General features: G+C 38.6%; 1 protein-coding gene across 1 annotated transcript in view; it reads right to left on the minus strand.

Moving 5' to 3' along the window:
• The window catches only part of ADCY8 (adenylate cyclase 8), a 133,048-nt gene that overhangs the window by 94,055 nt on the left and 18,854 nt on the right, over positions 1–20,139 (minus strand). The window contains 1 exon segment of the mRNA XM_075704730.1: positions 8,639–8,788. Within this exon segment, the coding sequence (XP_075560845.1) occupies positions 8,639–8,788 (150 nt within the window).

The raw sequence follows: 20,139 nt of genomic DNA on the forward strand, positions 1-20,139 counted from the left end.
TACTGCTCATGGTCAGATAATTTAAAATCATTATCTGGACCAGAAAGTCTCTCTATTAATTGTGAAGCTTGTAAAAACATTTTTAGAGTCCTCCTACGGTCATTTCAGGGTACTAAGGAAAGTCAGTATAAACTGTCTTTAGTACCCTAAAAATTCTGATCCTGAACAAGAAAGAAAAATGACTTTAAAATGAGTAAGTATATTCAGAGCTCAGGAGAGGTACTAGCCTGATGAAGCTGGAGCCTAGAGCTCTTTATTTAAGCAGAGATGACTATACTGCAGGCCAGCTGGCAGAAGTATCTCATCACTGTAGGGGGCTGAAACTATTTAATTCCCCTTACTCATTTCACTTTTGTCCACTTCCCTGAGACAATCAGCAAGGGTCACTAGTCAGTGGCAGCTGTGATAATGGCTTTTTTTTTTTTTTTTTTTTAATTAGAGACCTCTCTCTTTAGCAAGGACCTGAGAACACAGGTCACCAAAACCTGATCAATGAGCTATCAATCCTATTCGCTATTGACCAGCACAGCATTTAAACAGCCTGGTTTAGAGATGAAAAAAAGACCACATAGATTTTCAGAAAGTAGTTTTATCACTAGTGAATCCCAAAGCCATCTACTAGGGAGGGGAAGCAGAGGTTTCCTTCTCACTAATTTTTTCTAGGCAAAGCTCCCATGCCTGAAGTCCTGACACTCTTTGGGATTATTTTTCCCCTCTATAAATTGCAGTTCAGGGTCTGTTTCTCTAGCATTGGCTGTAAATCTCATTACTCTCTTTGAGTCCATCTGATTACTCCAAGTTTGCAAGGAATGGGAAAGAAGGCAGAGGATGATTTTTTTATCTTGACTTTACCTTAGATTTCTACTTGAAAGCAAAATATGAGGGTTATACTCTGATGATAAGAAAGAAACATCAGCAGGAAATGTGAACGAACAGCATCTAAAAGCTGACATGTGAAATGTTGTGTTTTCTACTGTAAGTGGTTTGAGCAGATGGGGTATTTTGAGACAAGAAGATGTAGAAAATGTGCATGCTGGTCCTGTGATGTGTTCCTTGGTACCTAGAAAAGCATAAGTGCATGTAAATATTGCTTCTCCCCACCCCAATAAGTAGGAAAAGTCTGTCAATGGACTTAGGAAACAGATCATCTTCTGAATCACAATATGGATATGGGTTGTAAAGAACAATATAAAGTTTGCATATTCCTTTGCTTATTGGATTAACCAGCATGTTATACTTCGAGTATGATCCCCTAAGTACCAAAGGAGCAATTCCAAGAACAAATTTCTATTGGGATCATCATTCTTTAGAGAAAGGTGCCGAGATGAAAGAAAGTGTGGATAACTGTGAAACCTTTCCGAGCATCTTACATTCAACAGACCATTTTCTAGAAAGAAGAAAGCAGGCTAAAATGCAGTATCTAACCAGAAGTTTACACAGACTTTTAAATTGGGATGTTATTGTTTGCCCTTTAAAAATAAAATTATTGTGATAATTTTTTTATGAAGCATTTTAAACTGCTTCTACAATAAAAAAGGAAGATCATGTGATCTCTAAAATTCAGATTACTCTTTTTTAAACCAAATCTGAACTTTGTCCTCATGCCACTTTAGAGGGATTTTCATATTCTTAATACCAATATCAAAAAAGATGACTTTATAGTGTTTAACCCTCTTAAAGTGTCCTTTTCAATCCCAGTCCAATCTGCTCTTACTTTAGAGGTTACAAAGTACTGAGGGTTGATTAAAATCTAGATCTGTAAGTGCTTGATAAAACCTACACAACATATAAGCTTCTTTTTTTTTAAAAAAAAAAAAAAAAAAGAAAAGAAAACAAAACAAACCCACAAACCCAAAAAGTCCCCCAAAACCTAGAGTTCATCAATCTGCAGAGAGCTTATTAAGGCTGTAGGAAATAGAGATTGTTGCAGAGGAAAGTGTGAAAAAAATCCTCTGGAAGCAGAGTTAGAAGGGAAATAAATGGTGAAACAGAACAGTTTTCTAATGGAAAAAGAGATTAAGGGAGGATTACATTTTTTCCACAGACAAGAGGCAGGAGAGACTAAATATGCTAACAGTAGACTGCTCTGAAGACTAAGGGGTGTCTTCTTCTTCTACAGCCCTCATACCCACACTGGAAAAATAGAAAACAAAACCCTCTTCTCAGCTGGACAGATGGTTCTTTAGGGTGGTTGAGCTCAAATCCTTTGTGGAATTAAAATAATATCCAAACTTTTTTAACTTTCAAAATGAGCTTTAATTGAATTTGTAGGATCCCCTATGAGAAAGAGATTAGCTGGAAAGTAGGTGTCCAGTAAGCCAGTGGCAGGACTTGCAGGGAGGAAATGTCTGCTAGGGTGTTCTCATAGAAGACTCTCTTCATTAGACCATTTAATGAAGAAAAGGTTTTTCTTCTTGTTTCCCACTGATCTGACCAAACCCTGAATTATGCCTGAAGATGCCTGTCTTCACCCCACCTTGATGGGAAGCATCCCTAGAAGCCAGGTGGATCAAGTATGATGCCAGCCTGGACTTTCTCACCTGAGTACTCCTTGCAAGACAAGAGGCAGACAGTGGTTGTTCCCCACCAACTCTCTGTCTTAATTGCTCCTTCTTCTAGCCTTCACCTCTGTCTCCTCTGCCAGTGTGCTAGACACCCAAGAAAATATTCATAAGGCTTAGGGAAGACATTGAGAAGGAATTTTATTTCCACATAAGAGGACCTTCTTTTGGTGGAATTTGAGATGATGCCTGCAGAGAAATGGGTCTGCTTGCTAAAGACTGTTGGAGGAGGGATGTAAAAAACACAGCTAAAGATACTATTGCATTGTGGTTTTAGTACCTTCTAGCACTAGCTAACTCCACCGAAACTGGACAAATGTAGTGCTAAAGTAGAATAATTTTGTCTGTTTGGCTTCTCAGAGCTTAAAAAGTGGAGGATTTCTTTCTGATTTGAGTCTTAGTCCCTCCAAATAACTTAGCACAGCAGTGGCAGCACAGCTTTGCTGGTGAGCTCTGCACATCAGGTAGGGAGTTTTCTTTTCACGAGTGATGCAGAACCTGCTACAGTGAGAACAAGAACAAACACCTCACCAGAGGATGAATATAAGCATCACACAGATCTGGACTGATTTTACCTGTCGTCTCAAACAACTGCAGAGAAGATCCTTTTTTTCATAAGATACTATCAGGTGCTCTAAATCTACCAGAAATAATGCAAATAAAATGTTTCAGAGAGACTTTGTGTTATTTTTTTGAACACTAGTCCAATCCACAGGTTATTCACATTAGTAGAATACAGTCTAACACCTTTTCTTAGCTTGAAAGCAGCCTCCCACCCATATTTCCCTATTGCTTTATTGGGGCTTCATTAGTCTCATTGGTCTAGAGAGGTCTTGGATGGAGAGTAGAAGTGTGGCCATCACATAGGAGAAGTCTCTTCATTACGAGTGAAGAAATGAGTTTTCTCCGAATAGCAGTCCTGTAGGGTTGCGATCGTATTACAAGATAAGAGGTAAGTGCTGGACTAATTTTTAAAGCTATTTAGCTACTTAACTTCTGTGATGTTCCCTTCACAGTTGTTTTAAGCCTCCATTTACAGCTTCAGTCATAAGAAATTTTGTAAATCAAATATTAACCTCCTTGCAAAATAATTGTATTCAGATATGGATAACTTGGCATATGTGTCTGTGGTGGAGGAAGAGGCAGAGAGACAAAGTTATCTGAGAGACTCTTTATAATTGAATAGTAATATTTGAGGGTTTAAAATGTTAGAAAAATTTCAAGTAAAGATTAATTGCTGGAGAAATAGCAGGTAAGGACAGCAGGGATGCATTATAAATTCAATTCTTTATAAAGTCGTCATTTCAATATGTGTCAGGATTTAATATGTCATTCATTTAAAACTTAAGGATTTTGTATGATGAGAAATAGAAATAAAAACTAAATTTAATGCAGTTTCCTGCTTTTCATTGAGGGCAATTTCACAGCATTTTCACAATGAGGGAAATGACATGTTCATTGTTTTTGAAAGTTTTGCAGTAGCTAATTAAGAAAGTAAGTTATACTTTCTATTTTCATTGCCCAGATATGATGAAAGCAGAATTACCTGCTGTGTACTTACAACAAAATCAAGGTAAAAAGGAAGACAGTGTTTTTGAAGCGGTTATTAACAAAGTACGGCACTGGGTGTCAAAGTTTTTGAAACACATAGATATCAAATAAAAATACTGACCCAAAATTTCAAACAGGTAGTGGAAAATGATGATATTCTTGGAATGAAATGGACTTAAGAAAACTGAGAACCTTGTGTTTGTTGTTTATTCATAATTACAATGCATTGAAAACAAAACTGGAGGACATTTTATGGCTGCCATTTTTGGTTGATTGATATAACTACATATATTAAGCACAAGCAGCTGACTACACTTCATTAGAAAATATTTAAATTAATGATTGATCAACAACTGGTAAACTGAGACTGTTTTTACAACATATTATTTTGTCTGTGCTACCTTCTTTAGCTTGCTTCTCTGATATTTCTGTCTTTCTATGATACAGTTTTTCTGGTACTCATCAGCAGTGGAGTCTCATTTAACTAAGCCAAGCTCTGAAATGTTTTAGATCTTCACCAAAATTTTAATTTTGTAATGAAAATTAGGAAAGAAGTAGACACAGATGTTCCTGCAGTTTCACAGAGCGCTGGGATTTCCAGATGGTGTCCCACAGATAATACTGTACAGTTAAGTGCATAAACACCATTAGCAATGACTGCTGGAGTAATTCTCCTTTGTATCCATAGTGCTGTTCACTTTATTAATAGAGTGATTAGAGTTAGAAAATTCATCGCAATTGAAAATGCTAATATGTACTTGTTAACAACCCCAGGTGCTTAAAAATAAAAAATAATAATAAAAAATCAGATCCTTCATGAATTAGTCACTTTTGAAAATACAACTAAAACTCCTAACTTTCTGAAATACTTCTGAAAATTTTACTCAAAAGTCTTGCTGAGAGTAAATGGTGATGGGGGAGGAAGGATGAAACAAGATGTAGGAGCTTAACTGTATAGAGTTTTGGAAACATGGAAACTGGAAATTAAGTCACTTAAAAGCTTTGAAAAACTTTGGCCAGGCTCCTAGAGTCTTTTCCATCATCCAGGTCTGCACTTCACCCTCTTCCTTCCTGTGCAGTAAGATAATGAATTGCAATTAGCGTAAAAGCTGAACTTGCACCTGAGGATATTTTCTGTGGACAATGAACCAATGGAGCTAATTCAGATTTACAGCTATTCAGTTGAGACCATAAGATGGCACACAGACATTTCAACAGAGCAAAATGGTTTTGATTGTCAAACTGGAAAACCCCACAGCAATACTGAAATAGAGCAAGGAGTCCTTAAACCCTGAAAACCCCATAAAAGGAAGAGATCATAGACTGCTGGAAAATAATGACATCTGGAAAACAATCACATCTAACTGTCCAAATTTCAGCTCAGAGTAACACAAACAACAATAAAAAAGAGTTTTTTTTCCCGCTAGTGGGATTTTGGTGGTTTCACCTTCTTTTTTCATCAGACTCCACAAAAAATCATGATGGAAAATGAATGAATGAATGAAACTGCTGTCACTGAAAACATTTCAGCTCATCTGTATGAAATTTATCAGGAAATACAGAATCATCTCTTGCTTTCCACCACAAGACAGAAGCTGATACAGTAGAAACTTTATGCATGTATTCCAGAAAATCTGCAAATACTCATTAGGGGATTCTTAAAAATCTCCAAAACCCAAACAGATCCTTACTTATGAGTATCATTATTTCCTTGTACAGCTCCACGTGTCTGATGGTACCTCTCGCTTGTCTCTAAAACATAGATTCTAAAACATTTGGCTCACAATTGGGTGACTTTCCATGACTGGCTTTTAGGCACTACACAATACTGACTAATGAGAGCAATAGCATTTATAGTTATTAGAATGACAGATGATTAGAGATGCCAAATACAAGGGATACTGAGAAATAGGAAGGGTCATTTTGAGAGCGTAGAAACTTGATTTCTAAGTTTTAACAATGCACAGTAATGAACAGAAGTATACCTGAAGCATTTATATAACATAATTATAAAAACCTGGACTCCTATTCTGCAATTACTTATGGAAAAGCATACCATTCCTTGCTGCATTTTTTAACACATGTTGGGTTTTTTCTTAATTTAATATTACTGCTCTTCTGATTTAAAAAAAAAAAGGACAAAACCAGACCCTATGGGACCTATCTGGCAAGCTGTCATACTTCATATGACATGTGATATGTATGACATGTCAATACAATTACCCATTATAATTATCTATTATTTTCAGTTTAAGAAGTGGAAGCTGTGTGAGGTGGAAACAAACCTTGAGAGATTTTAATTGCCACCCATTACTATAAAAAGTAGCAGTACCACCACTGAATGCCATAAAAAACATAACTCTGCTGTAAAAAACCTTAAGTTTAGACAGTGTATGAGAAGTGAAGGAGAAATAAATCAAAGTGGAATAGAGTTTGGAATACCTGAAATTATTATCTGGAAGAATTACATAAATAATTATTCCTCTATTTTCTCTGCACATCTTTAGCTCTTTAGCCATGTTTTTAGAAATTTTCAGAAGCCACATCACAGCTATTGGCCTGCACACACTTTCCCCCCCCCATGTATGCCAGAGCTATTTTCTAGAAAGTTACAGAATGAATTTATTAAACTTCTTCAGGATTTAATCCTTACTTTTTAAAATGTGATATGCATTAACAGGTAATATGATTTTTACATTCATGTGAACTACAGATCCCACGTATCATGAAATATATGTCCTCAAGATATAAAAATACTAGCAGTCACTGGATTACTGCCTGCAGACACTGAACAAGTGAGCATTAACAAGCTGCTCAAGAAAAGCAGTCACCTAAAATGTGACATTACCAGTCTTGTTAAAGAAGATATGTTTAGAAATTGCTTAAATGAGCCACTACTTCAGAGGCAAAGGGAAAGAATAGAATACTGAGGGCAACAGACTCTCCATTCCTCAAGACATTCCAGTATTGGAATATTTTGTCATTGCTGTTGTCCCAAATACAAATGAAAATCCAAAAAGTATATTATACGTATTATACATATAAATATAGGTGTGCATAAAAACACAGTTTCAAAGTTCCAACAGAATTAATCAGAAATATTTCAAAAACGTTTTGTTAGTTTGTCATTAAATTGAGTTTTAGAAGAGATCTTTCATTTGATGTCCTTATGTCTGTATTTTTCTCTTGTGGACATTTTCCTTGGCCTGAATACATTTTCCCTTACGCATTTCCGGTCACATAATGCCTATGAGACACTACTTTGGTCATAGGTGAGTCTGAACTGCAGTGAGGTAACTCTCCACAAAGTTCTGCCTTCAGGGGACAGCACAGCCCCGAAGCCTTGCAAGGCACTGGGCCAAGACAAAATGCACAGTTCCATATTGACTGATTAGAAGCAAATATTTCAGATCCAACCCCTACTTCCTCCTCACCAAAAACAAATCTGATTTTTTTTTTAAACCCACCCCAATGGAAACTATCCATCTTCATTTTCCTCTTCAGTCAGCAACAGCTGGAGAGATGTTCTGGCGTAGGCACCTTGCATTACTCAGCACGGTCATGCAATCACTCTGAGTCATTAGTCAGTAAAGTCTAGAATATGACACCTTCCTAGATCTCTGTATAAGAGCATGGCTTTTGAGAAGTAAATGAAGTAAAATTGAGAAGCAATACACGTATCTATACAACAGGACAAAATGAATAGCTAAGTTCATTTGAGAATGAAATAGCAGTGTAAAATGTAAATATATACAGGCTGTATTTTGATCTTAATACAAGATTTTAAACAGCAGGTGAACCTTCTGGTATTTCAGTGGGAATGCAAAATACATATAGCATGCTACAGCTCATTTCTGCTGCCTTGGTACAAAATAATAAGCAGCAAACTTCTTTTTATTCAACGCCTTTTATTCTGTGTTGGAAAAGGATGATGTATCTTAGAACAACCATACCTGCTCAGATCGGAAGTTCACCTAGCCCAGTATGCTATTGTACTCAGTCGTCAAAAGGAGATTTTCAGGGAACAGTTTAAGAACAGAGAAAGCATACAGTGAGACTTCCCTGCAGTGGCCTCCCAGCTCCAAATATTCATCTGTGAGCCAGAGGTGATGTTTTTGCATTTTCTCTGCCTAGATAGAGTTCTTGTCCATGAACTTGCTCACTTCTCACTTGACTGATACAAGTTTTGGTGTCTACAACACTCTGAAACATGAAGTTCCCCAGTTTAACCCCTCTTGTGTAAAGAAACAATTTTAAACACCTGCCAGCTGCTACTGCTTTTGATGGCCTCTTCTTCTTGTATGGGAAAGGACAATGAACAGCCAGTCTCTATTCATCCTCTTTCCCAGTGAAAATCTGTAAGATGCCATATCAGATGGATACACACCAGCAAAATAACAGCATGAAACTCACTTAACCTGCACAAATCAGGTGGCCTCACATTGGAGTCCATGAGGCTACAAAAGCCCTGTCTTGTCCAATTATCAATTCCAGTTAATGCAAAAATAGGATTGTTTCTCCAATACCTGTCGCTGATTTTCTGTCTCTAGTCTCAGTCTGGCTTCTACACATCTTCTGGTCTCCAGGAAGGCTTGACGTTGTGCTCTGTCTGATAGGTAGCTAATGAAGATTCCTGCAGTGTTCATACACATAAATAACACTGCCTGAGCTGCTATCTGCAACAAACAACAAAAAGGATTTGATCAGGCAAGAGAAGTAAAAATATCTGTTTATAAGAGAGAGAGAGAATGACTGCTCTGCAGTCATGTAGGCTGTAAAACTAAAGCATTAGGAAAGTTTGCATAAAAGAATCTCTTGGACCTTAATTAGAGGCATCAGACGTGTAAAATTCTCTCTGCCTTGAGGAAGAAATATGCAGTATTTGGGGGCATTAAACTCTAGTTGAACCACAAATGATGTTTCCGAGAACTGACTCACAGGACTCTAGTCAGGAATGATTACAAACATGATTAACAATTTGTTTTTGCACTGCCTCTTCTGTAAAAGCAACTTTGTGATTTGTCCCATGGCTTAGTTTGAGAACAAAGCCATATTAAGGAAAACAAAGAGGGTCAGTTAGCTAAGAATTAATATCAGTGATAATAGCTATTGTGTTGACCAAATTAAATATTGACCAAATTAAATAAACTAATTTTCAGCTGATGCCAAAACACAAGCTTGCACAATCTCAATCCTGAACCTTTCAACAGGGGAAGCTGAAAGGATAACCTGTGCATAACCTGTGCCTGTGTACACAGACCTTTTCTTCACTGATGCCTACATAAGGGCTGCACTCTTTTTCCTTGTAGAACGTGCGTCACAGCTTCTCCCTTTGCAATATGAACTTAAAGGAGCAAAATGGGAGTGGATCCTTGGACAGTGTAAATTCCAGTGGCTTATTTGTCTTTCATTGATACCTTTTTGTGTTCTGTATGCTTGTAAGGCAGAGCACATCAACACCATTGAAGTGAGGATTGTTTGGGAAATCGAGTGAGAAACATATACTATTTGCATCCACTAGAGACAGAACACAGACCTGCAGTCTCAGCAGCTTTATCCAGCACCTCATCCCTCCTGTATGTTACAAATCCATGTGAACTATTCTTACTTCCTACTTAGAATCATAAAATCATTTAGGTTGGAAAAGACCTTTAAGATCGAGTCCAACCATTAACCTAACATGGCCAAATCCACCACTAAACCATGTCCTTAAGCACCACATCTTTTAAATACCTCCAGGGATGGTGATTCAACCACTTCCTTGGGCAGCCTGTTCCAGTGTTTGATAACTTTTTGGTGAAGAAATTTTTCCTAATATCAAATCTAAACTTCCCCTGGCACAGCTTGAGCCCATTTCCTCTCATCTTATCACTAACTACTTGGGAGAAGAGACCAACACCCACCTCACTACAACCTCCTTTCAGGTAGCTGTAGAGAGCGATAAGGTCTCCCCTCAGCCTCCTCTTCTCCAGGCTATACAACCCCAATTCCCTCTGACACTTCTCATAAGACTTGTTCTCTAGACCCTTCACCAGCTTTATTGCTCTTCTTTGGACACTCCAAATTCTTCATTCTGCATTTTTTTAATTTGTGAGAGGGTCAAGAGTGAAAAATAAGTCCAGAAGTCATTAATATTCCTCAAATGCAGCATGAAGGGTGAAACTGCTCTGACTGCTACCTTAGCTAGAGAAGCTGTCGGGGCACAGTGAACCAGCTGAAAATCTGCACATTGCAGCTCCCCGTCTTCCTGCCAAGGTCCAGTCACAGCCACTGTGCTGATGAGGTCCCACTGAGTGCACCCTGTCTTGCAGGATCACACCTCTCTCCCAGCGGCAGACCAGCTGTGGAGCAGGCAGGGGCTACATTACCCTGTAGCCACATTGCCTGCCCAGCAAAGCTGTCCAGGCTCTGACAGTTATGGACCATAACGCTATAGGTGATACCTACAGGATCATAACAACATCAGAACAGCCACACCAGGACAGATCAAGTGTTTATCATTCAGGATCCTGTCTCTGACAGAGGACAACAGAGAGTGCCCAGGTAGGACTACAAGGATAAAACAGTGGATACGAGTACAAGAATAAAGCAAGCATCCAGTGATGCTTTGTCAAAACATTCTTGAGCACTCCAGCTGTCTGTGGTTGCAGAACATTGTGGGCTAGAGGTTGCATTTTTGTAGTGTTATCTGATAATCAGTCTCCCTAAAATCAAAGTGTTGCTTGTCCTAATAGAAGAGAGAAAACGTTTGGCAAAACTCCCTAATATCATTGTGATGCTGTGTCTCAGGTCTGCAGGTCTCACACCTCACATTCATATGAGTTTGAAATTGAGATGCACCTGGCAGAAACTTCAGCTTACACATTGCCATATTTCTGAATCTGAAGTATTGTTCTACTATAGTACAGGGAATTAGTTTACAATTTATATGCCACAATGAGATAAGAATGCATATCCTGGCTTCAGCTGCAGTTTCGTTTAACCTTTGCCAGCACTAGACACCTAGGCAAAGCTTGTGAGAAATAAAGCATGATTAGCATGATCCTTACACCTTCATGGCTTCCAGGATTCTGTGGTTTACAGCACCTCTGAGCTGGAGGTGGCATACTCTATCCATCTGCTTAACTTTTTCTGATCCCTTTCTGAAGTTAATTGTACCTTTGGTCCCTATGGCATTCACTGACAAAGATTTCTACAATTTAATTGGGCACTTTGCGATAAAAATGTTTCCTTTTGTTTGCTTTAAATCTCAGTCTTATAATTTCTTTGAGTGCTGCATCATGCTTATAATATGAGAAACAGTGACTAATTGTTCCCAATTCATCTTCCTCTCACCATTCCTGATTTCACTGACTTATAGCATTACCCTTCTCAGCCTTTTATTTTTTAAAAGGGAGGAATTTGAGGCTATTTAATCTCACTGCATTTGTCACTATTGCACCTCTGTGCTTACTGCTTTTTCCCTGTTATCTACTTTACCGTTTTCTACCTTAACCTGTTTTACTGGAGACAGGGTGGCCTGCACCAGACAGCTTCACCCAGACACTTTCTACCTTTGCTCCAAGATAAAACGGAGAATGCAGTAATTCAGCCCATGAGATAACTCCTTCCTGGTGCAGGCTACTAAGAGGCATATGATGAGCTGACGTGAGATAAGACCAGTTCAGAATTACGTTGTTCAGCAGGACAACTGAAATTACAACTGTTCAGCTGTGGGTGGATGGAGGAGTCGATGTTTCATACCTTTTTGACTGACCTGAAGATAATCAGTGCTCACACAATAGGGTATAGGGTGAAAAAAAAAAAATAAAAAAGAAAAAAAAATCCTTTTGCAACATTTGAAATGTGCATTTCAATGGTGAAAGCAGTGGCAGAGTGCTCTCCTTTGCTTGCAAATTCAATTGCAAGTTCCTTATGAGCCCAGTTCAGTCACCGGTCTCTGCTAATACTCAGCACTAGTGTCACTCACTTCAGCAGATCTCCTTAGAGCAAATGCAGTAGAATTTGGCCTTCAATTAGATTTCATGAGCACATAATTTGATTTGGACAAAGGGAATTATGGAAAACATGTTACAGGTAAAACAACAGCTTACTCAGAGGCAGAATCTGCTTTTCTTACACATAGTAGTCTGATTGAAACCAATCTAAAGAGTAAAGCACTATGCCTTGCAAGGATACTAATCTTTCACTTTTGTTAATAAAAGAATAAAAAAGACATATAAGACTTGAGTCTTTCATTGCCACTTCTTTTTCCTACAGCTTACTGTAGCCAATTCCAGAAGTCTTGCAAGATTTTCTATTGCTTATCAGGGCCACAAGCCAGGGCAGATTCTGATTTTATTAAATGTACAGTTTCATATCTTTTTGACTGGCCTGAAGATAATCAATGCTCACACAGTAAGAAAGCTGAGGTATAATCTGAAAAAAGGAAAATCTTTTCCCAACATTTATAAGCTATTTAGTCTATTTGTATCTTGCATAGCACTCAAATAAGCAACTGTAGCAGAGATAGTAAGTGATCTTAAAAAGCCATGAATGATAACTGTTTATGTTTAAATAGGGCTCTGGGGAGGTCTGCTTCTCAAATATTTAAAAATGCAAACAAGAAAGTACCCACCACCATACTGCTTGGGAATATCTGTGTAACAGGATCAGCATTGTCCCTGCTGAACCTGCAGTTGCACATAATCGCATAATAGGATGAACAGAGCTAAAGAAAGTTACTTGACAAGATCATAAAGCTAGTTAGAAGCAGCCATTAACATTTTTACTCCAAAACTCTGCATAGTTCTCGTAGGAGGCAATTAAGAGCTTAGTTCACAGAGAAATCATTTGTCAAATAAATTTACATTTATAAAGTGTCCTTCATGCAGGCACCTCGGAGCCCTTTGCAAAGTCAATATAAAACCTAGTCAAAAACAAAGGCAATGAAATGAGAGGACACAGGTTAGACAAGAAAGCTAAGTTTAAATTTGACAGTACACATTGATTCAAATAATTTCATTTTTATCTGTCACTCAATGTATAAAAAAGGTGTTGCCAAGACAACTGAAACCAAGATAACATTTTGAGTCGATTTGGGAACCACCAGATCTCAGACAAAGAAACAATTAAAAGTCACTGGACACAGCTGGTCAGGAAGAAGTATCAATCAAAGTAGGTACAGTAATGTAAGAGAACAGGAAAAGGAAAATTCATTGAAAAGACAGTAAAGTAGCTCACAAGTCTGTTGTGAAGTGGTAGGTGAATCAGCCACAGACAGCTTTGAAGACAGAATTGAATGTAGTTCAGGAAACAGGAAATTCAGAAGGGTACAGGTGAATTACTGAGAGCAGAGCTGGGCTAAGCATAACAACAATTTGTAGGCATTTCTGCTATTAAGAGCACCTAATTGAGTTTGCCTTGATTTGGAGTTTACACAGATTCCTGTGAGTTTATGAACAACTGGGAGTGTGTTAAAGAAGGGTTTGCAAATGCCAGAAGTTTCAAAACTTCAAAAATCATAACTGAAGTGTGTTTTAATTTTGCCTCGAGTTTCCTTTTTGAAAAGGTGCAATTGTCCATCAGGGAATGTAAAGCCATAAGGCCAGCTGTAGACTCTTCTAATTCAGTGCTTTCTAAGACCTGCCATTAATAGACATTTATGGAGTGTATAGTGATTGAGTTCAGCATTTCCAAAGAGCCCATAACCTGAAGAAAAGTGAATACTTAGGGACATTCAACAAACCCAATAGATTGGAAATACGTTGATTCATAGCTAGCCCTAAAAGGCAGTAATTGCCACAGACAATCTTCATCATGAATAGCTGAACCAACGGTAGCATACATTCACGTGGAAAGCACAGTGGAGGAGCTGAAAAAGTTTAGAAACAATTCTCAAATCCAGGAGGACAATGAACTTGTGTGTTACTACCTCAAGTACAAAAAGAAAACCTAATGTGCTCTGCAGAAATAAACCCATTATTAACCTCTTCAGAAGGTAATTTTGTTCTGCTGCATAGAAACAGAGCAGTGCTGGGGCTGATCTCGCCAAAACATATCTGAAAAGTAAAGAAAGGGTTTTCAATGCCGTCTCTGGTTGGACATTCTCAAGGCAGATCAATCCTAAAGAGCAGGAATTTCATTAATTCCTGAAATGAGCCTGTGGGAAATTATTTAATTATTTTCCTATTTTGCTTCTAATTTTGGATATGCTTCAACAATGGATTAGAGTAGTTCTTGTCTGTTTTGGGAAAACTGGGAAAGTAAAGCTCTTGTGCTTCTTTAAGAGTGTTTTCAGCATGTGCCACATAAAGAACTGGTTGCTATGGTAATTATTATTGGTTAATTGGGTTTGGAGAAGCATTTTGATTCATCATTAGTTGTTTAACTAAAAATAGCAGCTCCCCACAAGGTTGTTTTTTGTAACTAAAATGTCTCAGAAACCCCATTGCCCTCTCTCCTTTCTCCATCACCCACTTTTGTAGGTTACTTTGAGGGAAAATAACTTACGCTCTTATAAGAACTGATCACTAGGAATGAACTGAGGGTTACATGAGAAGTGTGGGATTTGAGACCAAAATGCTCTACTTTGTATAGAATAGGAACATCTGGCAGCACAGACTCTACCACTCTCTCACTGCCGGGCTGCAGTAAAGCTCTATCTCCAGCTGAGACCATGATTTTATGAATCAAAGCTCCTGGCAGCAAAACTAGTAAGTACCTGTCTCTCTGTGCTGCCTCTTGCCCACCTTGATCCCTCAGCACAGCTTCACCTTTGTTGTGCCAGATCAATTATTTGTGGGAACATACTGTGAACCATATCAGGGAACTTGGCCAACCTAAAAAACAAATATTTGGCATTGGCAGTGATTTTCCTATCTAGAGCAGTCGTCTGATTGAGTTCACAGCACAGCCTCCACAGGGAGAGGAAGCATGTGAACATTCATAGTTGGCACTGCTGCCAACTCATTAAACTGAAATCATTGCTGCCTTATTGTTAAATCACCTTGTAAGGTGTTTTTTTATTCCCCAGGTTCACTCCTCCTGATTTCTCCTGTGTCTAACTGCTAGATACCAATGGCCATGATAGAGGAAGTTTTTTGTTTGTTTTAAATTGTGGGTGCTTCTTCATCAACATTTATTGGAAACCAACTTGTCCCACAAAGGTGCCCAAACTGCTGCCATGACTTTCCAGAAAGCTCATCTGTCCCTGATCATCTATATTGTCCAATGCATAAGTACAACAGCGTTTAGCTCCTACTCACAGCTGGAGTGAGTGCTAACTCTTTTATCTGACCTACATATACACAGTTTACTGAAAGACAGGAATACACCATACACCTGAGAAGACAGGGATGGAGAAGGGTGTATTGTTTATTCATGGTGAATGTAGTCAAGCACAGACTATGATGGTTAAGAGCAGTGCTTTACCACGTCCACCCCTGATTTGTTAAATGTGAAAGGAGCCATTTGTATCAGTGTCACCTCCTGATTCTGTGTTTAGAACACAGTTTTGTTGTTCATCTGTGCCCAGCTCCCATGGGAACATTGGCCAATTCTTCAAAAACTCAGATCTTATTTTGCTTCTAGGAGAGCTGAGAACTTTCAAGAAGCCTGGTCTTGCTGCTTCCAGAGCAGGCATTAGAGGACTTCACTAGGAACTTAAGGACACGGTCTGGCATTTAATGTTCATGAAATCTGTAGCCTGCAAGGCAGGTTGGCCCTATCAAAACACAGGGTGTATCCCAAGGAATTATTATATTACCCTCAATGAGAGTAACTGGTCTCAAACACAGTTTTCTCCACCCTATTGCAGAATACCCTAACATGCCTATTGCTCCTGCACTGCTAATGATTTAGGAAACAAAGACCATTTTCCCTCTGAACAATGACATATTTGCATAAAATCAATTGTTCTAGTCCAAGACAGTGTTCAGAAATATGTATTTTTAATATTCAGAACAAGAGTTTAATTTGCTGTTAGAAAAATAGCTATTTCCTTCTTTCTCTTCCTCTCATTGAATCCATTAGAAATATAGAAAAGTGAATATCTAATTAAGCTGTTCACAGGTAGCTCAAACCATAAAATTTGGTAAGTCAGCTATCAACTATGTCAAGACTTCTGCAACATGGTGTGGTACAAGAGATCTTTCAGGAAAATCATATCATATCAGACACATAAGGGCTGACATAACTTGAGTGATGCACAGAGGCAGTCAAGCAAATACATAACCCTGCTAGTGCCATCGAGCAGCCCCAAATGGCAAATAATTTGTAGCACATCTCCTCTAACTCCCCTTGAGTTTGTCTAAAATTTAGGATTCAGGCATAATCTTAATTAAAAAAAAAAAAAAAAATCAATTCTGGGACTTTGGATAACCTTTTTTTGGTGTTTTTCTTTTTATAGATGTTAAGTGACCAGGCATGTCTGGCACAATGTCAGTAGTAGGGTCATAGCCCATCCATACAGGCAAATGGACAGGTGGGTAAATGATCTTCAATTTTTAGTAACTGTTTTCCATGGCTACAGGGTACTCTGCTGAACCCTTTGACCCTCATCTCGGAACTGATCCTGAACTACACAATGAAATCTGGTGATCACATCTCCTGTTCACTCAGCAGCACAGCACTCTTTTGTCATCATTTTGCACACAGGATGATATTATGGATTCCTGAAATGTTCCTATTTAGAATGAACAATCTTATCCTTTGATGTGAATAACCTTGCCTATTCAGTGTTTTCTGTGTGCTGGTTAGGTACCTTCTCCGTCTACTCTGAGAGAGCTGCATTGCAGGGTAATTACAAGGAGAAATCTAAAGCCAAACCTTCCAGATGTCATCATTTTATTGTCCAAAAACTTCACCAAATTTGGTGTGTTTAGGTAAACGTAAAAGGCTCAGATAGGAATCTCTATTTTCTTCTCCAAATATTTTAAACCATAATACATGTAATACAGAATTACTTTAAATTACCTGTGCTGTCTAACCAGGAGTAGATCCTGTAACAACCCACAAAAAACAGCAAAACCCAAGGTACAGCACAAAACCCTGCACAAAAGAGAACATGGCAATCAGGATAGGTTAGGAAACTGCTGAAGTGATGGTATTCCCCTGCTCACTGCTCAGAAGGGAGTGTAAAGCAGCTGTGGGGTTTCCCTTTCTGCACTTCCATATTTCAGACTCATGAAACTCAGTCTGACACCAAAATTTTCCCTACAATTTTTTTGTGCGGAAGCTGATCTCTCTTACAAGCTACACATTTAATGTTTGAAACAAGTACCAAAGTAATTATGTTCAATAGAAGCCACATACTATTTAAAGCCACTAGAGAAATAAATTACTCCTAATAAAAGTTACAGCATCTAAACAAAGATTCATAAGAAAAAAATCTGAAATGGGGAAGCACATTCACAACATCCTAGATAGTAAGAATTAAAAATAATTCCTGTTTTTTTTTTGAAGCAACACTTACCAAATGCTTGCATCACATACATGGATGTCTGAATTTTAAATACCTGTCTCCCAGTTCATATATACCAGTGTTTGGGGATCAGGCATCAGACTTCATAGATAGCTTTTCAGTGACAAAAAATTCCAGCTGACACCCAGTCTGGAAATGTCTGAGAACACCACTGGGCATAAAGATGAACCTGGACACCCTAAAACTAGGACCTCTACAATGAAAGTCACTTTTGGAAATTTTCCTTGAATTATCTCAGTAGTTCTGTGTAAGTCAATGCAAGACAGCCAGGGCAGAACTCCTAGTACTTCCCTTAATAGATTATACAACTGATTAGGAGTAATGGTTGGGAAAAAAAATTTCATCAAAGCTCCTTTGCAGCATTGCAAAGAGTTTAACTACATTTTAGGGAAAACAGAATTAGGTAGTCTGTATTTCTGCTAAATGAGTTTGGGGTGGTGTTCTGCACAGCTGTTTTTATTGCTCTAGGTAATGGCTCTTATCCGAAGTAGGATATCAAAACTGAGTGAGCAATAATTGTGTTTGTAGGGCTGACAGAAGTTCATCTTTTCTGACACACTTCATTGTTGTTTTCCTCTGATCAAATGGGTGTGTATCCCAGCAATTACCTGAAGTACATACTCCATGTCTCTTCCCAATGGAACCGGTAATCGTCATAATTTGTGTACAGGTGTCCTTGCTTGGGTGTATTCTGCAGTTATAACAACAGCCTGCACAGGAGAAGCTTTTCATTTTTCTTCCTAGCTATGTTAGGCCAGGTCATGTGTGTTTTCCTCTGAATTATCAAGCTGTGGCCATAGGTGGAGGAAAGAAGCAAGATTTTGCAAATAATTTTTTCCCCTTTGGTATTGCTATGGAAAAAGAAAGTAATAGCAAAATGCAATGATCTTAAATTACTCTTGGACTCTTTATCAAGAAATAAAGACAGCCTTATGAAAGCCACTCCAGTCCAGGTGCGAGTGAGACTAATACCTATTAAAAAGTAAATTGGTTTAACTGAAAATACTGGTAATGAAAAATAGATGAGGAATGCCATAGTGTTGAGGGTCCTTTTCCAAACAGCCCTTGTCCTTCAAAGCCTGCTTCTACTCTGATGGGAAGCTCTGCTGATCAGCTGTTTGTGTTAATCAGTTACACCTGCTGGCAAGCAGCACCCCCCCACACCCCCTGCCCCGTTCTTTTTCTAAACTATTCACCAAAAAAAAAAAACCCAAACCAAAAAAACCAAAAAAAAATCAAACAGCACTGGAAACAAAGGCTCTTTACACTTTATTGTCAGTATTTTTAACTAAAAGCCAAGGGCAAGGCTAAATGTTTCCCACAGCTGCACATGTAAGTGGCTGTCATTTTGCACAGGTGTCATTAGAGATGGAGCTTGGCCACTGAATCTACAGCTGATTGATGTGTGAGACAACAAGAGTAGACTTACAGATGCCAGATCAGGCTGTAGGTTTGCTAGCCCAGAAATAACAAGAAAAATATCTCCTCTCTCCAAATTTCCCATTATGGCTGCTCTGCTTCCATATTAAATTATTTTTGGAAAAATGACCTGAAAACCCCAATGAAAGCAATTTGATATTCCCTGTGTTTATTTTTTCCCTCATTATCTCCTTTTGCTGTTGACTATGATGATCCCCTGAAAACTAAGAAAAGAGAGAAATCAGCAATGCCATTTTTAGAGTCCTTTCCTAGCAAAACATTAAAAAAAAAAAATCAACAAACTCCCCGAGCTTTCTCAGCTATCCCTGGTGCTAACATTGGGCTGTAAACATGGCAGATCATGGCACCTGATGCTGCCCTTACTTTGGAGAAATGTTGGGTAGCATGAAGATAGCGGATTCTAGTCTGACTTTCAGTGTACACAGAATTTCAGGCATCCTTAACCACACTGAGAAACAGTGCTGATATGACCTTGGGAGACTGCAGGAAGTAGAGAGCCCATGAAGATATGGAAGAACCTGCAAGGAAAACTTTAGGGTGGTCGGGGATGGGGTAATAGGGCCCAGGAGCCTTTGCCCTCCAGAGCTGAGCTGAACACAGCTTAGGCACAGCGGAAGACATGAATCACTCAAGCCTAAATGGGAATTTTGTTGATAACTATCTAGCCTTATTCACTGTTGTCTTTAAGTCTGCTTCATCTCAAATTTTTCAACTCTCAATTAGGAACTATCCTGGAGAGAAAATAGGGAAGGGACGACGTGGGAGCAAATGCAAATGTACCAGACAAAAGCCATGAGAGGTTGCCGCATTCCAGACCAGCTGGATTAAACTTTATCTCAGAGAGTTAGGCGAGGACAAACATTTTCCTTTGTGAAACCTGTGGGTGTTGTTTTGTTATTAGTCATGGTGAATGCTTCAGTGTGGTGAGCTAGAAGAAGTCAGACTGACATCAAAAGTACAGAGAGTGCTGTGGGAAAAAGTTGATTCATTCCTTTGGCTGGCAGAATACACCACAGACAAATAATGAAGGATTAGGTTTCTTCTGCCACTTTGCTAGCAGAGGAGACATGTAGCACAGGATTCATTCTGCATTGACGCTGGTGTGACCTAGGACTAATTCCTTTG

Source organism: Pelecanus crispus, chromosome 2 (genome assembly GCF_030463565.1).
Source record: "Pelecanus crispus isolate bPelCri1 chromosome 2, bPelCri1.pri, whole genome shotgun sequence".
In the NCBI taxonomy this organism is placed as follows: domain Eukaryota; kingdom Metazoa; phylum Chordata; class Aves; order Pelecaniformes; family Pelecanidae; genus Pelecanus; species Pelecanus crispus.